A 19,765-nucleotide genomic window follows, 5' to 3' on the forward strand; every position below is an offset into this window, starting at 1 on the left:
TTATTGTCCCGAAGCAGTGATAGGGTTAATACCTACTGAGACGTGTAAAGAGTGCTTTTAAAAAGCCACTTTGCAAAAATAAATAAGATTTTTTTCACAACTCAAACCCAAGTGGAATATTTCTCTCTCTGATTCACTTTATAAGGTCTGAACTACTGAAGTATTCACTGATAGGGTGTAGAATGAAACACATTTTACTATAAATGATTTTATTGTACTATGTTTTTGGTAAAAATGATACACTCTTATCTTACATTACGTCTAGGTCTAATACAGGAATCTAACTTAATACACGACTGTCTTTAAGTCTAAAAGTTAATGTAGCATTATAATTATTCAATTACATTTGTCTTACAAAATAGTTACACAACAAGCTTAAATAAACTTTTTAACATATTAAAATAATAACTTTTAAATAAAATACTCTGCAACTTAAATACTAAATAATCGCGATTTTGATTACCAATACTAACTAGCCAACTTGGTTTTGACCGTTCGATCGTTCATCGTATTCAGCTAGTCACGCAATATGGGTATTTCCCTGGCCTTGTAAACACGGTGAATGAAAAGTGGAAAAGTTTCAAGGCATAGACAATTTTGACAGAAAATCATACTGATATTTTGTCCTTACAACTTTGTAAGATATATTTACTATGACCTGGGATCGTCCGTACTATAACTACGTACGGAAGTACGTAACGTAAGAAATAGCTGTAATTGTTATTGTTTAGTGGGAAAAGTCGTTGTCATAAAAGTGAAGATAATATTAGCAAGAGTAAGAGAATATAAAAAATTGTAGGGGATGAGGAGTGAGGCTACGGAACCCTAATTTCGCGAGTCGGACTTACATATGAATTGAGTTGCAGCGGCAACTGAATAATTCGTACCGTGTCACGCACACGTTTTATCATCAAGCATGCCATTGACCAAATGACCAATTTGAAGTTGGGTTAATATTGGTAATCTTTAAGGACTCTGCCCACTACCCACACATCGTTACGTTTAACACACGTTGTTGTGGACATAGTCCTTTCAATTCAACGTACAAACATTGGTCGATGCATTTGAAATAAACTTTTAAATTCAAATAAACTTCTGAGCAAACCTATAAAATAAATAATCTTACCACTGAAGACCAAAACTACGTTTTCAAGGCACCAATGCTTACATTTCAAAAATACGCTTAACGGAAAACATGAAAGGTGTCAATAGATTAACCAAATTAATACTTTAATTTTACAACTTTTGCTTTAACTCGCACTAAACCCAGTCATAACCTGCGTTGGGTTTGACGGGTAAACATTTTGGCACCAAAACTTTACGCAAGCACCAAGACATGTCAATCTTCTTTTATAGCGTACCTTTTTCTAAAATCCAATCAAAACACAAGGCACGGCTTACACAGTTACGTCCTATTTTTATTGTTGAGAAACCGGTTTTTGTAAAACCAGTTTTTGAGAAACCGGTTTCACAAAGTAAGGTTTCACAGAATCAGATGGTGCCAATCTGAGCCATTGATAAGTCAAATCTATTAATTAATGAACGAAAGAATCAAACATTTGTAACTGAAAAAAAAAACAAATACACGAAGACGATACAGTTTGTTTAAAATTCTACACATTTATTATCACATTAGTTGATATTGTTTGTTATCATTAAAAGCGAACTAAAAATAAACAGCCATTATGTAGGAATTACTTAAAATAACTCTGTTACAATGAGTACCTATCTACAATATTAAACACATTACAATACAAATACGTTAAATCTAGTGAGAAGTCTACACACACAATACAAAATTCATACAAGATTAATGTTGCCAGCACAAAAAAACTAGCTTAGTTGATAGTATAAAATAGAGGAATATAATCTTAGGTTTAAAAAATAGTTTGATTAAGTTTTTCATACTTTGAACGTCCATAGCGCTTTGTCAGAAATGGGCGTTAGTCAATACATACATCTACAAAAAAAAAATGTGCAAGTTAAAAAAATATTTCCCAATAATTGATAGTCAGACACCATACATTTTGTCAAATAGTTTTAAGTTTCAACCCCTTTTAACATCTTCTTTTTTTTGCAGACCTAAATGAGCCTTTAAACGATGCTCAAGTTACATCCACTGAGCAAAATATTGTATTCTAATACTTTTGCAGACTCAAAAGCAATATTGAGCATGAGATCTCAGATTATGAGGTTGTTTAAAACACCGATACTTTGTCTTGCATCTGCTGAAAGGGATCTTATTTTGTGTTAAAAAATTTTTGCAGACTCAAAACAAACTCAAAAGCAATATTGAGTATGAGATCTCCGATTTTGAGGTTGCTTAGAAGTTAAAACACTGGAATCTCGGTCCTCGGGGTGTCCCGCAAGGCGTCGTCGACCGTCAACAGCATGTTAAAGTATAAGAACATAGCCGCGGCGGATGCGAAGTGCCACACGTCGTGGGAATCGTAGAACTGTAACGCGGAGCACACTGCGTTGTGGCGACGAGACATGGCTGGTGTTTGCTGTAGGGAGAAACGAATCGGTAGAGGAACATGGTCTGACCACAATTTAAAAAATATGGAAGGCTATAAATACGGGCAGCTTGCAAGCTTTATTTTCCTTTAAGCCTAGCATAAATATTATTCTATTTAAATTCATACATAATAATAACTGCTCATGAGTCATGTAGTCGTTAAGTTCATTTTTATTATTAGTTGTAGCTTGAAGCAGTTGAAACTAAATTTTTCAGACTGCCTGTGTATAGTAGCTAAAAAAACACAGATAAGAAAAACAAAAATTTAACTGTTAGGTCTAAGTCCTAGGTCCATTCATAATCACCATTCGTAAACTGAACATAAAATTCACGAAAGATCAGCGTTCCCTAATTCAGCCACTACCGTTTTATCTTACTTCTTTCTTGCTCCTTCGAGTAAGCTCTATAAAATTCTAACTATTAAAAAAAAACTAATTAAATTTATCAAAGTCCCAGACACTTACCGACCACTTAGTCCTCGAATCCAAGAAGAACACGACCGCCAGAGCCCAGCAAGCGAAAGTAGCTACCAGGTACGCCCACGTGTGGGCATACAGCTTCTCGCGGTGGACCAGCTTCATGCACACGTAGAATATCGTGTAAAGGAACGTGTTGCCCATTAAGATGGCTAGTACGTGACGCGCGAAGTCTTTGTTGTGCTCGTAGAGACTGGGAAAGATTTATAAGAATGTTGACGCATGTAAAGTCATGTGTTGCACAGTAAAGACAGTTTTAAAAAAACCTAAAATAATGTTTTATGAACTTCATTACTTAATATTTAACAATCAAAATGGATATTGACACAAATTCATGAAAGTTATGCTTTACATCAGTGTTAGCATACAGGGTGTTAGGTAAATGGGTATATGAGCCGACACTAGCCCATGCTAACATGGGCAATGGTATGGTGAAGTTAGAAATTTGATATCAACATTTTATTCTTTTTAATTTTCATACAAAATAAATTTTATAAAATCCGATTTGTATGAAAATTAAAATATTACGGATTTTAAAATATTATATGACCATGTTAACATGGGCTAGTGTCGGCTCATATACCCATTTACCTAACACCCTGTATAAATGGGGGTCCGCAGCCTTATCTATGGATCATTTAACAACCAAAAGTTTCATGCTGCTTTTTTAAGGGGGTCCTTAAAATAGTGCATTTTCTAAGGGGTAACTATCATTTACACAGTAAAGACAGGTGTAAAAATAATGTTTTAAGAATTTAATTATTCGTTCTAAATGAAATTATTTTTAATTGCGTTATTTAATACACTTATTTATTATCACATGAGTGCAAGAGCGATGACGTCACTGACCGATAATTAAGTAAAAGTATCTGTCATAATCAAGTAACTGTGTCAATTTTGACAGAACACGAGCGTGAAAACTGTGAGGTAGATCATAGTCACGTGACACTTTAGAGCGTTTACTTTTGAAATCTAATTTTAAGTATGGCTCAAACATGTAGTAGAAACCACTGTATAAAAGCTGCGCACGTGACGTTGGCTGCTACAACTCTCCTCGGTCTCCCCTACTACCATAAGAACGGTGTAAACTCACCCATAAACAGCCAGAGCCCAGTTGGCGACATTGGCCAGTGCCAGCAAGACAGCCCGCGCGGTGTAGTTCGGCTTCAGAGCGTATCTACCGTGCTCGCGCAGCAGTCCCCAGCCGCGCGGGAATACGCGTAATTCTAGAGGAATAAGGTCGAAAATCCTTTATTTTTATCGACGGAAAACGCGTGAAGCTCTAGAGGAAAAAAGTCGAAAAAGCTTCGTTTGTGCTGCGGGGAAACAACCCTAATTCTAGAGTAATAAGATCGAAAATGTTGTATGCAAAAATCACAATTCTAAAAAAAAAACTGCCTTAAGGAGCTTTTTTACAAGTCTCATATTTTTTTAAATAATTTAAATCAATTAAAATTATTTTTAATTTATTTAAACTGCATAACTGGTTAAAAAATACTGTGTTGCCATTTTGAAAAAATCTCCCTTGATTTAGGGTGATAATATGTTATGTTTTAGCGCCACAATATTTCCGCCTACTGGCTCGAATTCACAAACTAAACCAAAGTTAGCAACTTTGGTCAGAAATAGGCAGTAATGGGCAACTACTGGTTATTTAAACAAATAAAACATACAAAAAAATAACCTTCACTGGTTGGGTTTTCATTGGTGGTCAAGTTGTAGATCCTGGCTATACAGTTTGCAGACCCGTGTACAAAAAATAAATAAAATTGAATAACCTTACTATAGTCTGGTCTGTAAGCACGTAGAATTTTGTCCAATGACCCCAAGCTACCCATCCTTATCGCTCGCGCGTAATTATGTTGCTGTCGCGACTGTGCGACGGGCGCCCGCAGTGAGTGTGCGAGCGCGACAGTAACATAATTACGCGCGAGCGATAAGGATGGGTAGCTTGGGGTCATTGGACAAAATTGTGCTCACAGACCGGGCTTTAGAAGTCGGGATACAACTTAACTTACCGAGTTTAAACTGCCCCACGTAGTATATTTTGAGCGTGAGCACGAGGCAAGTGGTCAAATGTAGAATGGTGAAGAAAGTCCAGAAATACACGCTGGGGTACATGATGCCGAAGAGTCCTGCAGACAACAGTATCGGTTAAACATTTACCTGGTAGTGGTACGGATTCATGCCAAAATATTTTGAATTTTAGTGTCCAAAACATAAGGATCAAAAATATTTTTCACTATACAAGTTAAAGGGTAAATACATTGTGGACTGTTTGAAAGAAACGCTAATATCGGAACTATAATTCACAATGATAAAGTGGGCAAAGCCTATAAAAATACAAAGGAATCCGTAGTGAATTGCCAAACTCAAGTGAGCACATAGCTCGTTGATTTGATTACAGTTCAACTTTCCCCCGGGACAAACTTGACCCTGTCTGTTTTTATTGGCTGTCAAGCTGTAGATCCTGGCTACACGGAGTTGCAGCGGTGGGAACGAGAGGTGGGAATATAATGAACACTCACCGAGCGCCATGACAAGTGCGAGCAGCATAAAGGTTGCATGAGCGCGCGCGTTGACGTCAGGATGCCGCGACTGGTAGATCTTCACCATGCAGAGCACCGCTATCACGTACATGAACGAAGAGTCTGCGGGAACACAATATGCACCATTAATAAAGCCTTTTTTATTTTTAGTAAAAAAAAAAACATATCAACAGCCCCCTCCCGGCTGACCAGCTTCATCATTTCAGCCACAGGACGTCCACTGCTGAACATAGGCCTCCCCCAATGACTTCCACATCGCACGGTTGGTAGCGGCCTGCATCCAGCGCCTTCCCGCTTCCTTTATCAGGTCGTCGGTCCACCTTGTGGGTGGACGTCCCACGCTTCGTTTTCCGGTACGCGGCCTCCACTCCAAAACCTTGCTGCCCCATCGGCCGTCAGTTCTGCGTACTATGTGCCCTGCCCATTGCCACTTCAGCTTGCTAATCCGTCGGGCTATGTCAGCGACTTTAGTTCGTTTACGGATCTGGGCTAGAAGGGGAAGGGGCGGTCTGGCTCAGGTAGGACAATCTAGCGGAGGGGGAGCAGTTCGCTCAAGGGAGGGGCTTTATGGCCCTGGGGGGAGGAAGGGGAAATTTAGAGCAGTCTCAGATTTGGGAGGGGCAGTCTGTCAGGAAAGAATGGACTGGTCTGGGGAGGGGCTGACTATCTTAGAGGCAGGGGTTTAGTCCGGCTCAGTTGAGGGAGGAGAATCAGTCTAGCTCAGGAGGGGGAAGTCTGGCTAAGAGGGGGAGCAGTCTGGCTCTTAGAGCTAGGAAAGCAGTCTTGGCTCAAAGGAGGAGCAGTCTATCGCTGGAGGAGCAGTCCAGACGAGGGGGTGTAGTCTAGCGCAGGGAGAGCATTCTAGGCAGGAGTCGGCGAGCAGTCTGGCTTAGGTTTGAGGAACAGTCTGGCTCAGAAGACAGAGCAATCTGGCTTAAGGGTCAGGGAGCAGTTTGGCTCAGGCGTCGGGGAGCAGTCTGGCTCATGGGAAGCTGGCTCAAAGGTCTGCCCTAAGGCAGTCTGCCCTAATATAGAGGGGCATGTCCTATACTCACCGAACTGGAAATTCATCTTGTTAGGGCAGAGGTGGTAGCAAGCAGACAGCAGTCCTTCCATCGCCAGCGCTAAAGCCATCGAGTACAGCAGGCCGGGATGCTGCGGGATGCCCAGGGCTCTCCCTGGACTACTGTCCGGCCCAGATCGTGTCCCAGGGAGTAGACCAGCCCAGGAGGAGAACAAACTGGCTCAGAGGAGGGGCATTCTGACCCAGGGGAAGCAGTCTGGTTTAAAGGAGCTTTATGGCCTAGGGGAAGTAGTCTGGTTTAGAGGAGGAGCATTTTAGCCTAGGGGGAGCAGTCAGGCAGTCTAGCTCAGAAGGGGGAGAGGCAGTCTGTAGCAAGGGGCGAGCTAGTCAGGCCTGGGAGGAAGCAGTCTAACTACTTACAGGGGTAAGTCCGGCTCAGATGGGGGGCATTCTGGCTCGGGGATTGGGGAGCAGTCTGGCTCAAAATAGGGGCAGTCTATCGCAGGGGGAGCAGTCTAGCGCAAGAAGAGCATTATAGCCGTGGGTCGGGGAGTAGATTGGCTTAGGGGCCGAGGAGCAGTCTGGCTCAGGGGTCGGGGAGCAGTCTGGCTTAACGGTCGGGGAACAGTTTGGCTCAGGGGTCGGCGAGCAGTCTGCCTCATGAGGAGCACTCTGGCCCTGTGGCAGTCTGTTCTAAGATAGGGGCGTGTCCTATACTCACCGAATTGGAAGTTCATCTTGTTGGGGCAGAGGTGGTAGCAAGCAGACAGCAGTCCTTCCATCGCCAGCGCTAGAGCCATCGAGTACAGCAGGCCGGGGTGCTGTGGTGATATCCCAGGGAATAGTCCGGCCCAAGAGGGAAGCAGTCTGGCTTAGAGCTAGGAAAACAGTCTTGGCTCAAAGGAGGGGCAGTCTATCGCAGGGGGAGCAGTCTAGTGCAGGGAGAGCATTCTAGCCATGGTTCGGGGAGTAGTCTGGCTCAGGGGCCGAGGAGCAGTCTGGCTCAGGAGGGCGCAGTCTGACTCAGGGAGGAGCAGACTGGTCTGGGAAGGGGCTGACTATCTCAAAGGCAGGGGTTCAGTAGGGGGAGAAGAAGTTGTCTAGTTCAGGAGGGGGAAGTTTGACTAATCTCATCAGGGGGCAATCTGGCCCAAAGGGGGAGCAGTCTATCTTAGAAGGGGGCGTGTCCTATACTCACCGAACTGGAAGTTCATCTTATTAGGGCAGAGGTGGTAGCAAGCAGACAGTAGTCCCTCCATCGCCAGCGCTAGAGCCATCGAGTACAGCAGGCCGGGGTGCTGCGGGATGCCCAGGGCTCTCCCTGGACTACTGTCCGGCCCAGGTCGTGTCTCAGGGAGTAGACCAACCCAGGAGGAGAGCAAACTGGCTCAGAGGAGGGGCATTCTGACCCAGGGGAAGCAGTCTGGTTTAAAGGAGCTTTATGGCCTAGGGGAAGCAGTCTGGCTTTGACGAGGAGCATTGTAGCCTAGGGGGAGCAGTCAGGCAGTCTAGCTCAGAAGGGAGAGAGGCAGTCTGTAGCAAGGGGCGAGCTAGTCAGGCCTGGGAGGAAGCAGTCTAACTACTTACAGGGGTAAGTCCGGCTCAGATGGGGGGCATTCTGGCTCGGGGATTGGGGAGCAGTCTGGCTCAAAAGAGGGGCAGTCTATCGCAGGGGGAGCAGTCTAGCGCAAGGAGAGCATTCTAGCCGTGGGTCGGGGAGTAGATTGGCTCAAGGGCCGAGGAGCAGTTAGGCTCAGGGGTCGGGGAGCAGTTTGGCTCAGGGGTTGGCGAGCAGTCTGCCTCATGAGGAGCACTCTGACTCTGTGGCAGTCTCCTTTAAGATAGGGGTGTGTCCTATACTCACCAAACTGGAAGTTCATCTTGTTGGGGCAGAGGTGGTAGCAAGCAGACAGCAGTCCCTCCATCGCCAGCGCTAGAGCCATCGAGTACAGCAGGCCGGGGTGCTGCGGGATGCCCAGGTGCTGGGAAATAATACATTTAATGATATTTCACTGTGATAATGTTTTTGATACCTTTGAATATGACACTTCAGTACTTGTAACACTGTTCTGTCGCTTTTAATGTGGTACTGACAACGTCGAACCACTTGTTATACCAGTCCTGACACTTTTAATATGGTTTCTGACATCCTTGAACTACTTGTAACACAATTCTGACAGCACTAAAATGCTTTTGACACCATTTACTACTTGTATGTTGTAACAGTTCTGACACTTCCAATATGGTTTCTAAATTCTGACACTTCTAAGATGCTTTCGACACCATTTACTACTTGTATGTTGTATTTAACAGTTCTGACACTTCCAATATGGTTTCTGACGTATTGCATGGCACTTTTACTACATGTAATACACTTATGATACTTCAAATATGGTTTCTGACGCCTTTGATTATGATACTTTTACTACTTATAACAGAGTTTTGACTAAAGCCCGGTCGCCAAGCAGGGGTCATTGACTGACTGAATGACGAAATTCTACGTGCTCGGCGACCGGACTTTACCTTTGACACTTTCCGGATACTCTTTGACAACTTATAACATACAATTTTCGCCACTTATAACATAGTTCTGGCACTTCTTAAATATTTTTGACATGCCAACTTATGACATGTTTGAAGATGTTTTTTGTCATCTTAACCCTTTAAACTCACCTGTGGCAGCCCGCGCCGCCTGTGCACCTGCGCCATGAATACCAGCCCGAGCACAACATAACCCACGTTGGAGTACACGTGGTTGAAGTCCGACAGCGAGCCCACGGGGTGCGCACAGAAAGTTGTAGTATAGGCACACTGACTGACTGACACTTGTGATGCTCTTCGACACACTTTCGCCTTTCTATGACATTTCTGACACTTCTAAGATGTTTCTGACTCTTTTCTATATGACACTTATCTTTTTAGTGACAGTTATGACACTTATCTTTTTAGTGACAGTTATGACACTTATCTTTTTAGTGACAGTTATGACACTTATCTTTTTAGTGACAGTTATGACACTTATCTTTTTAGTGACAGTTATGACACTTATCTTTTTAGTGACAGTTATGACACTTATCTTTTTAGTGACAGTTATGACACTTATCTTTTTAGTGACAGTTATGACACTTATCTTTTTAGTGACAGTTATGACACTTATCTTTTTAGTGACAGTTATGACACTTATCTTTTTAGTGACAGTTATGACACTTATCTTTTTAGTGACAGTTATGACACTTATCTTTTTAGTGACAGTTATGACACTTATCTTTTTAGTGACAGTTATGACACTTATCTTTTTAGTGACAGTTATGACACTTATCTTTTTAGTGACAGTTATGACACTTATCTTTTTAGTGACAGTTATGACACTTATCTTTTTAGTGACAGTTATGACACTTATCTTTTTAGTGACAGTTATGACACTTATCTTTTTAGTGACAGTTATGACACTTATCTTTTTAGTGACAGTTATGACACTTATCTTTTTAGTGACAGTTATGACACTTATCTTTTTAGTGACAGTTATGACACTTATCTTTTTAGTGACAGTTATGACACTTATCTTTTTAGTGACAGTTATGACACTTATCATTTTAGTGACAGTTACGACACTTATCTTTTTAGTGACAGTTATGACACTTATCTTTTTAGTGACAGTTATGACACTTATCTTTTAGTGACAGTTATGACACTTATCTTTTTAGTGACAGTTATGATACTTATAGTGCTGTTTGAGACCTTTTAAGATGACACTAGTCATTTTTAGACAGTTTTGACACTCCTATGCTACTTTTTGTCACCGTAGTACCTCTTATACCAACTTTTGTCATCTTTTAACCCTTCTAAATAAGTTTTGTTTTTAACCTTCCATACCGACTTTTGACGTGTCATAATAAAATGTTAGTTTTTGTCCCCTCTTAACCCATGTATCTCACCTGTGGCAGCCCGCGCCGCCTGTGCACCTGCGCCATGAATACCAGCCCGAGCACAACATAACCCACGTTGGAGTACACGTGGTTGAAGTCGGACAGCGATCCCGATATTTCTAAGATGTTTCTGACTCCTTTCAATATGACGCTTATCTTTTTAGTGACAGTTATGACACTTATCTTTTTAGTGACAGTTATGACACTAATTTTTTTAGTGACAGTTACGACACTTATCTTTTAGTGACAGTTACGACACTTATCTTTTTAGTGACAGTTATGATACTTATAGTGCTGTTTGAGACCTTTTAAGATGACACTAGTCATTTTTAGACAGTTTTGACACTTCTAGGTTGCTTTTCCTCACCTTAGTACCTTTTATACCAACTTTTGTCACCTTTTAACCCTTCTAAATAAGTTTTTTTTAACATTCCATACCGACTTTTGACGTGTCATAAAATGTTTGTTTGTTCTTAACCCATGTAACTCACCAGCCGCCCTTAGTACCTTTTGCACCAACTTTTGTCCCCTCTTAACCCATGTACCTCACCTGTGGCAGCCCGCGCCGCCTGTGCACCTGCGCCATGAATACCAGCCCGAGCACAACATAACCCACGTTGGAGGACACGTGGTTGAAGTCCGACAGCGAGCCCACGGGGTGCGCACAGCAACTTGTAGTAGAGGCACACTGACTGACACTTAAGTAAGATACTATGTCAGTTGCGATGTTCTGACACTTGCGATGCTGTGATACTTGGGGTGCTGTGACACTTGCGATGCTGTGACACTTGCGACACTGTGACATTTGCGACGTTGTGACACTTGCGACGCTGTGACACTTGCGATGCTGTGACACTTGCGATGCTCTGACACTTGCGATGCTGTGACACTTGCGATGCTCTGACACTTGCGACGCTGTGACACTTGCGATGCTGTGACACTTGCGATGCTGTGACACTTGCGACGCTGTGACACTTGCGACGCTGTGACACTTGCGATGCTGTGACATTTTCGATGCTCTGACACTTGCGATGCTGTGACACTTACGATGCTGTGACANCTGTGACACTTGCGATGCTGTGACAGTTGCGATGCTGTGACACTTACGATGCTGTGACACTTGCGACGCTGTCACACTTGCGACGCTGTCACACTTGCGACGCTGTGACACTTGCGATGTTGTGACACTTGCGATGCTGTGACACTTACGATGCTCTGACACTTGCGATGCTGTGACACTTGCGATGCTGTGACACTTGCGATGCTCTGACACTTGCGATGCTATGACACTTGCGATGCTGTGACACTTGCAATGCTATGACACATACGATGGTCCGACGATGCTCTTCAACACCTTTTAATATTAGACTCGTCTTTTTTGTGACATTTCTGACATTTTTGTCGTTTTTTGTACCAACTTTTGTCCCTTGTTAACCCATGTATCTCACCTGTGGCAGCCCGCGCCGCCTGTGCACCTGCGCCATGAATATCAGCCCGAGCACAACATAACCCACGTTGGAGTAGACGTGGTTGAAGTCCGACAGCGAGCCCACGGGGTGCGCGCACAGAAAGTTGTAGTAGCACAGGTCTTGGTCGCCCGTTTGGAATACCATCTGTGGAGAAATGGAAGGTGAGGGGTTAAATAACACAATCAAAAAACTGGGATTCCAAAAAAACTTAATTTCGCTGAGTCTCAAACTATAGCTATCACCACCATCATTTCAGCCACAGGACGTCCACTGCTGAACATAGGCCTCCCCCAATGTTTTCCAGTTGAAAAACATTTTTTTTTTAAATATAGAAAACTAGCTTTCCGCCCGCGGCTTCGCTCGCGTGGAATTTTGTCTGTCACAGAAAAACTTTATCGCGCGCGTCCAAAAACCGGGATAAAAACTATTCTATGTCATTTCCCGGGACTCAATCTATCTCTATGCCAAATTTCATTAAATACGGTTCAGCGGTTTAGACGTGAAAGCAAGACAGACAGACAAAGTTACTTTTGCATTTATAATATTAGTATATATTAGTATAGATTGTCTGCTTGAACTCTACTCTTGAAGTGTAGTGTGACACATCCAACTAAAGAACGATTCCGACTCACTCATACTGATCAGAGAGCTTAGTGCGAGTTTACATCAAACGTCGTCACTAGTGAGCACTTAAAAAAAATTATAAAAATTTTAGTTCTTGAAAGTTTCCGCTAGGGGCGCTGTACAATATGTCATACATTTAATGTCACTTTCTTACGCAGTCACTCGTGACGACGTTTGATTTAAACTCATACTAAGCTCACAGGGCTGTTTTTCAGGTGTTTTGAGGAGGAGTGACAACCCGAAAAAGTGCATAATTATTTATGTTTTTTTTTTTTCAAAAAACAAGATGGCGGCCCTTTTGAGGAATAAACTAAGTTCAAGATGGCGCGGCGAGCTCTTGACAGTCAGTTAGTGTTGACAAGTTATATGCCTTGTGTGTTATCCAATCAATACCCTTACAATAATTGTATCCCATCAAAAACAATACTTGTCAAAAAAACCAAGTCTCGCAACTCAGTTGTTCTACGGTAAAAAGTTGTGAGATCCATGTAATACCAAGTCCAGGCCAGGAAATCTTTAACGTTTTACATAAATATATTGACTTGGCCATCGCACTAAATAATTTAATTTACACGTGTTTTCATGCGATGGCCAGGTCAATATATTTATGTAAAACGTTAAAGATTTCCTGGCCTGGACTTGGTATTACATGGATCTCACAACTTTTTACCGTAGAACAACTGAGTTGCGAGACTTGGTTTAGCTAATGAAAATTCAGCCTTCTAGTTTTATCCACAACGAAGTTACAGGCGGTCGAAAATGGCCTGAATTGCTTCGAGAAAAGGATGGTACGGCCGTGCCGCTTTTTTGCTCGACTTGGTGGGGGCACTGCCGTGCCCCCAGATACTCACATGTTGGTACGTGAAGAGCAGTTGCACAACCGGCAATGCATATACCACAGCCACCGTCAGAGAGCTCCAGAAATACCTGTGGATAAATGGAAACAAACATTTTTTCGTTCGAATAGCAATTGGCGCCTTATGACAAAGGGCACCAACTTACAAAGGGCGCCAAGGCGTCAAGTAGTAAAGTGAGGCAATTGCTATTAACGAAAAGGCCGCCAAAGCCATATGATAAACGGCGCTAAATTGTAAAGTGCACAGATTGACAAAGGGCGCCAAATGGCGCAAAGTGGGAAAGGGCGCCAAATGACGCAAAGTGGCTAAGGCGCCAAATCACAAACGACGTCAAATAGCTCGAAATGGTAAAGGGTGCCAATTAGCAAAGGGCACAAAATGGGACAAGTTGCAAAATTAGTTTTGTGTTAAGACAAATAAATATCTATCTACCTGTTAAACCTAGCAGAGTTAACGTGTCAATTAGTGAGGGCGCCAGTTGATAAAAGGTGGCAATTGGAATCGTATCAAAAGGCGCCAAGTGGCAAGGGGCGCCAACTGGTTAAAGGCGCCAAGAGGCAATGGGCGCCAAGTGGCATCATGGCAAAGGGCGCCAAGTGGCAACATGGCAAAGGTCGCCAAGTGGCAACATGGCAATGGGCGCCAAGTGACAAAGGGCGCCAATCTTAATAAGTCTTACCTGTTGGACCGAGCGGAGTGAGCGCTCGGCGTAGAGCGTGAAAGCCCGGCGAGTGTTAGCGGTTGTCTCAACGCCGCCCATACTGGGAGTTCCGGGATCGAGTCCGTGATGGAGTCTGAAACTATAGCGCCAACATAGTGTAAGGGCGTGTTAACAAGCCAGTCCAGTTTGGCGCCGGCTTAGCGCCGGAAATGTGCCGCCGACGAGCCTATTTCCACCTGATCCGGCGACGAATCGGTTCGACGCCGAACCGGACAGAAACCGGATCGTCAGCAGACGTTACACTGCGCCATTTAGTTAAAATTTATAAGCAAAACTTGTATTAACCTACGGACTCCAAACAACTGAAATGCTTGTTGCTTTAATACATATTATTCATGCAAAACACTATTAGGTACATGCATATTTGAATTCTGTGGGAATCGAACTATGACCAGTATGAGTCATGCAGTTTCACAATTTGTCAACTTTCGTCACTGAAAAAAGCACGTGTCAAACTTTGTATTTCTGTAACATTGTCGCCCGTATTCACAAAGATTACTATGAGGTCTTACAGTGCGCGTGGACGCACAGGGTGACACACGAACCAATCACAGAGCTCTATTCAACGCTGTGCGTTCGATTTGCTGCTTCACTTAGCAAACATCGTATGTGAATACGAACGTGTCTCGATTCGCGGGTACTAGAAGTGCTATGGGAGGTTTAACATGGTCCTTCGAGCCGGATTCAAAGCTTTGCATCTACAGTGACGTGCCGCTATACTACATCACACGTTAGTATCGGACGGGTGCGTACGATAGATACCGTCGTCCATCATCGTCTTGTACCGGCGGCGATCACGAGACGCGGATGGACTAGGGTCGTCAATAGTCTGATCCGTGAGCACGTAGAATTTTGTCCAATGACCCCTACTTACCCATCCTTATAGCTCGCGCGTAATTATGTCGCTGTCGCGCTCGCACACTCACTGCGGGCGCGCGTCGCACAGTCGCGACAGCAATATAATGACGCGCGAGCGATAAGGATGGGTAGCTAGGGGCCATTGGACAAAATTCTACGTGCTCACGGACCGGGCTTTAGCACTACCACGATTGAGTCGCTTTTCGGAAGCTCCACACAGCAACAGCAATCGTTTAAACACTTTATGGGAAGGTTTACATGGTCCTTCGAGCCGGATTTGAAGCGACCTAGTGACGTGTATTTGTTGGTACATTATTAAGCTACATCACACGTTAGTATAGGGCGGGTGCGTACGATAGATACCGTCGTCCTGGTCATCGTCTTGTATCGGCGCCGGCGCGGCCACGGGCGGGTCACGAGACGTCGACGGTCCGGGGTCGTTTAGTACTACCACTTCTTCTGGAAAAAAATAAAGTTAATTGAATTACGATTAATTGAACAGAAAAGTTTTTTATGTTCACTCCGAATGTTAAATGGTAGAAAATGCTAGACGGCCTTAAATTCGTCACGTGTCAAATTTGGCACTAAATTAACAAAAGACTCCAACAGAAATGCACTAAAAATAGAAAATATTTTCGTTACACTCGTACATATTTTTTTATTAAAAAACGTGCGTAATGTATCGTAAATCCGATACGTGATACGCGCGAAAATAATGCGTTACATTGAAATTATTGATACTGTAGTTAAATTTAGAGAAAACAGAATGTTACATTGATATCAATGTTGCAATTTTTAATTTATTTTTGAAAAACATATAGTTACAATATAATTTAACTTAGGTGCAGTAAGACAACACATAAACCAATTAAGTTTCATTAAATTTCACACATAAAGTTAGGCAAACCATTATTTTGTTGTGAAAAATATAAATTTACATAAAAAAAGTAAACAGTGACAAAATTAATTTAATCTAAGAAAAACTAAATGTGCCATTAAAATTTTACAATCTGTTGTGAATTTGGTAATTGGAATATATGATGATTACGATTTTTTCTTTTGGAGCTGGTTTGCATTGTATGTACCTTTTTATTTCTGCCTGAATAAATAATTTTGGCACGCTGTTTTTTGTACCATTTTAAATGCCAAATAAACAATTCCTATTATTTATTTATTTTAATTACACAGGTTTTATACCTTATCACGTAACTAGCTTTACGCCCGCGGCTTCGCTCGCGTGGAATTTTGTCTGTCACAGAAAATCTTTATCGCGCGCGTTCCTGTTTCAAAAACCGAGATAAAAACTATCCTATGTCCTTTATTTATTTATTTTAACTTTAATGCCAAAATAAATTTGTACATAAGGCGAACTTAATGCACTAAAGCATTCTCGACCAGTTTACCTTATCCTTTATCCTTTCCCGGGACTCAAACTATCTCTATGCCAGATTTTATCAAAATCGGTTCAGTGGTTTAGGCGTGAAAGCGAGACAGACAGAGTTACTTTCGCATTAAAATTCATAAAAATATCATAAAATTCATTTATTTTTGCAAATAGGCTTTTAAAAAGCACTTTTACACGTCCCAATATTAACCCTACCACTGCTTCAGGACAATAAATGGGCCAGTGCTGAGAAGAAGCAGCGCATTTATAATATTAGTATAGATTCCTATTATATTCTTTACTGACCAGTAGCGCGGCAGTTGCACGTCAACGGCAGCAGCGCCACTAGCGCCGCCACCAGTAGCGTCAGAGCGAACGTGGCGGCGGCGCCGATCACGTACTCCTTGTACGATATGGTCGCTATCACGCGGAATCTGCAACGAGGGATAAAAATTAAAATATTTTTCACTTAACACCGCGCCTTTTTGACACAAAAATATGCGTGTATAGTTTTAAGTCCCTTTGTTCTATTTTTTATTTTTTCTTTTTGTGTCAAATAAAGTTTTTCTTATCTTATCTTATCTTACTTAGACACATTCGTATTTTAATTGTTTATTTTTGCTGCTTATATTAATACACTCTCCTCTCTTTATCTGGGGTGGCAACAACTGACAGAAATCACGACATACCAACTTAAGTAACCATAGCAACTATCATTGTAATGAGTTCTATCATTTTTACGCTCACCAGTTGGCACCACTGTAGAGAAGGTCAATGTAACTTGCTAGAAAACAGTGACACTAATAGTCCGGTCACCGACCACGTAGAATTTCGTCCAGTGACCCCAAGCTACCCATCCTTATCGCTCGGGTTTAATTATATTGCTGTCGCGACTGTGCGACGGGCGCCCGCAGTAAGTGTGAACGCGACAGCAATATAATTACGCGCGAGCGATAAGGATGGGTAGCTTGGGGTCATTGGACGAAATTCTACGTGCTCGGCGACCGGGCTTTACTAGGCTGAAGAGGTAGAAGGACTATCGCATTTGCACTCACCAGGATGGCGCCACTGTAGGGTAAGGTATATTAGTACCAACTGTTAACTCATTCACTCATTGCAAACACCTCATTCGTTAGCTTTAACCAAAAGGCCTCTCACAGATTTCCAAAAAGACCAGTCCTGCACTGCCTGCATCCAGGCGCTTCCCGCGTTCTTCACCAGATCGTCGGTCCACCGAGCGATATTTACCTAAAGTTCTTGGTCCTGTTCTCGAGATAGTTCTGAGCGACGGCGTCTCCCGTGCACGCCTCGTCGTTTTCGCGCACTATGAACACGATGTAGAAGCCTTGCGGGAACATCGATTGCTGGAACAAGGTGAGACAAAATAGGGTATTTGCCACCACCAATCAATGAGGGCTATCGTTTTTTTACTTAACAGTTGGCACCCCTGGCGATTGACAGGACCTTACTCTACAGTGGCGCCATCTTGATGAGTGCAAATGCGATAGTCCTCCTACCACTTTAGCGCTCACCAGTTGGTGCCACTGTCTTCGCTACTAGCAAGTGACAGGACCTTACTCTACAGTGGCGCCATCTTGATGAGTGCAAATGCGATAGTCCTCCTACCACTTTAGCGCTCACCAGTTGGTGCCACTGTCTTCGCTACTAGCAAGTGACAGGAGCTTATTCTACAATGGTGCTAACTGGTGAGCGCTAAAACGATAGCCCTCATTGGCGTACCCGAATTAGTTTAATTCGACCCGGTCGAAACGTCAGGAAAATACAGGAAATATTTCAATATTACCTATCCGCGTATCGCGTTAAAACCAGTTAAAATTAATTCAATTATGCAACGCGAAAGTTTGAAATTAATAAATGGCGTACTTTTTAAAACAGACTGTTAAAACGATACTCTCCCAAAGATTTTGTATGGCAATACTAGCCAGTGATGTCACTATTTTGTCAACTCAATTAAACTACTTTTTTCAATTACAATGCAACCAAAAATTATAATGTACAGGTAATTTAAAATTAATTAAGTTCCAAAGATAGTTATAGTTCTTGCAACTCACGAAGGCGACTGAGCTTTACTTGTGTGTGTACGTGTACATGCACATAACGATAGTGTAATGTCTATCAACACTTGAACAACGAACAGTAGCGAGGGTTTGGGTTTTTAATTTTTATGGTTGTGAAGGTGAACTCACGGTAAGTGTGATCCCTCCTTTAGTGGTCATTGTGAGGTGGTACCCTTGGTATAGCACGTCTCGCTCGTTGTCAAACACCGGGCACTAAAAGGAATCGAAAACATTTTATTTATAAATAACTTGAAAAAATCGAACTGCCTAAGGCGGGAATCGAATCCACGTCCTTCCGCTTGATGAACCCGTGATGAGACACTGGATGAACCCGTCGAAATTTTCAAGTGTAACACGCTGTTACGGCCAGCGTTTGTTTCGACAATGTCATGGGTTTGATTCCAGCCTTACAGTTCGATTTTTTCAAGTTATTTATAATTTTCAATTTACTTTGAGATGCAACTCTTAACGCTAAAAATTACATAACAACATAAAATGCAGCTTGATATGCCTTAGGACTGTAGGACGTCCACCCACAAGATGCACCGACGATCTTAATCATAAAAGACGCTGAATGCAGGCCGCTGTCAACCGGTTATTACGAAAATCATGTGGCCTATGTTCAGCAGTGGACGTCCTGTGGCTGAAATGATGATATGATGGTGATTCGACTTTAAACTAAGAGTAGGTGCACACCGTTGATTTTTAGTTGGCCGATAGTTGTGAACGATTTTAATTTGTATGAAGAATCGGCCCAATCGAATCGGCGTAGTGTGCGCACTCCCATACATGCCCATACTGATCAACTGCCCGACTAAACTATCGGCCGACGAAAAATCAATGGTATGTGCCTACCCTTTATGTTCAAAATACGGTAGCATTATAAAGGGTACAAAAGACATACCGAGTTGTTCTGTATAGAGATTGTCGCGCAGATCTCGTCATCCGACTCTATGATAAGTATCACGCTCTTCGGAATTGTGTAGTTGAACCTGTTGAAAACAACGCGTTACATTAACAATCTTGGGAAACGAAACGTTACATTGAAATCTATGTTGATGTTTATGAATTTAGAGAAACAAAATGTAACCATAACGTTAATCAATATTGTATCTAGTAGTGTAATACCAGAATGTTACATTAAAATCGATTTTTGAACTTGTTGATACCAAGAAAACCAAATGGTACATTAAAATAGATTTAATTTTTTTTTATTCCAGGGTAACCCAAATGTTATATTGAAATACTAGCTTTTGCCCGCGGCTTCACCCGCGTGAAATT

The 19,765-nt window shown here is 42.4% G+C and overlaps 2 protein-coding genes across 5 annotated transcripts in view; both read right to left on the minus strand.

The window, feature by feature from the left end:
* Positions 1–220: 220 nt before the first annotated feature.
* The window catches only part of LOC114356281 (SID1 transmembrane family member 1-like), a 30,370-nt gene continuing 10,825 nt past the window's right edge, over positions 221–19,765 (minus strand). The window contains exons 7-20 of one of the 4 annotated variants that reach the window (XM_028309369.1): positions 19,389–19,476; positions 18,614–18,697; positions 17,655–17,770; positions 16,713–16,840; positions 15,386–15,478; positions 14,123–14,243; positions 13,438–13,513; positions 11,942–12,106; positions 8,432–8,549; positions 5,523–5,645; positions 5,013–5,129; positions 4,088–4,220; positions 2,983–3,187; positions 221–2,507 (exon numbers count right to left, since the gene is read on the minus strand). In XM_028309369.1, coding sequence (XP_028165170.1) covers positions 2,331–2,507; positions 2,983–3,187; positions 4,088–4,220; positions 5,013–5,129; positions 5,523–5,645; positions 8,432–8,549; positions 11,942–12,106; positions 13,438–13,513; positions 14,123–14,243; positions 15,386–15,478; positions 16,713–16,840; positions 17,655–17,770; positions 18,614–18,697; positions 19,389–19,476 — 1,744 coding nt within the window. In that variant the 3' untranslated portion in view covers positions 221–2,330. Of the gene's footprint in view, positions 2,508–2,982; positions 3,188–4,087; positions 4,221–5,012; positions 5,130–5,522; positions 5,646–8,431; positions 8,550–11,941; positions 12,107–13,437; positions 13,514–14,122; positions 14,244–15,376; positions 15,482–16,712; positions 16,841–17,654; positions 17,771–18,613; positions 18,698–19,388; positions 19,477–19,765 lie in introns of all 4 variants that reach the window. The other 3 variants (XM_028309367.1, XM_028309368.1, XM_028309366.1) reach the window with 3 other exon arrangements.
* On the minus strand, positions 9,503–11,517 carry LOC114356283 (uncharacterized). Its single transcript, XM_028309370.1, has 2 exons — positions 11,044–11,517; positions 9,503–10,502 (listed from the first exon to the last, which is right to left on the minus strand). The coding sequence occupies exons 1-2, from the start codon at positions 11,500–11,502 to the stop codon at positions 10,485–10,487; spliced, it is 477 nt and encodes a 158-aa protein (XP_028165171.1). The 5' UTR covers positions 11,503–11,517; the 3' UTR covers positions 9,503–10,484.

The sequence above is a fragment of the Ostrinia furnacalis genome, unplaced genomic scaffold, assembly GCF_004193835.3.
Source record: "Ostrinia furnacalis isolate ACB-3 unplaced genomic scaffold, ASM419383v2 OfSCF2709, whole genome shotgun sequence".
In the NCBI taxonomy this organism is placed as follows: Eukaryota; Metazoa; Arthropoda; class Insecta; order Lepidoptera; family Crambidae; genus Ostrinia; species Ostrinia furnacalis.

Coding starts and splice junctions, on each gene's coding strand:
- LOC114356283 (XM_028309370.1), bottom strand. CDS start 11,502: ATGTCACAGCATCGCAAGTGTCACAGCGTCGCAAGTGTCACAGCGTCG.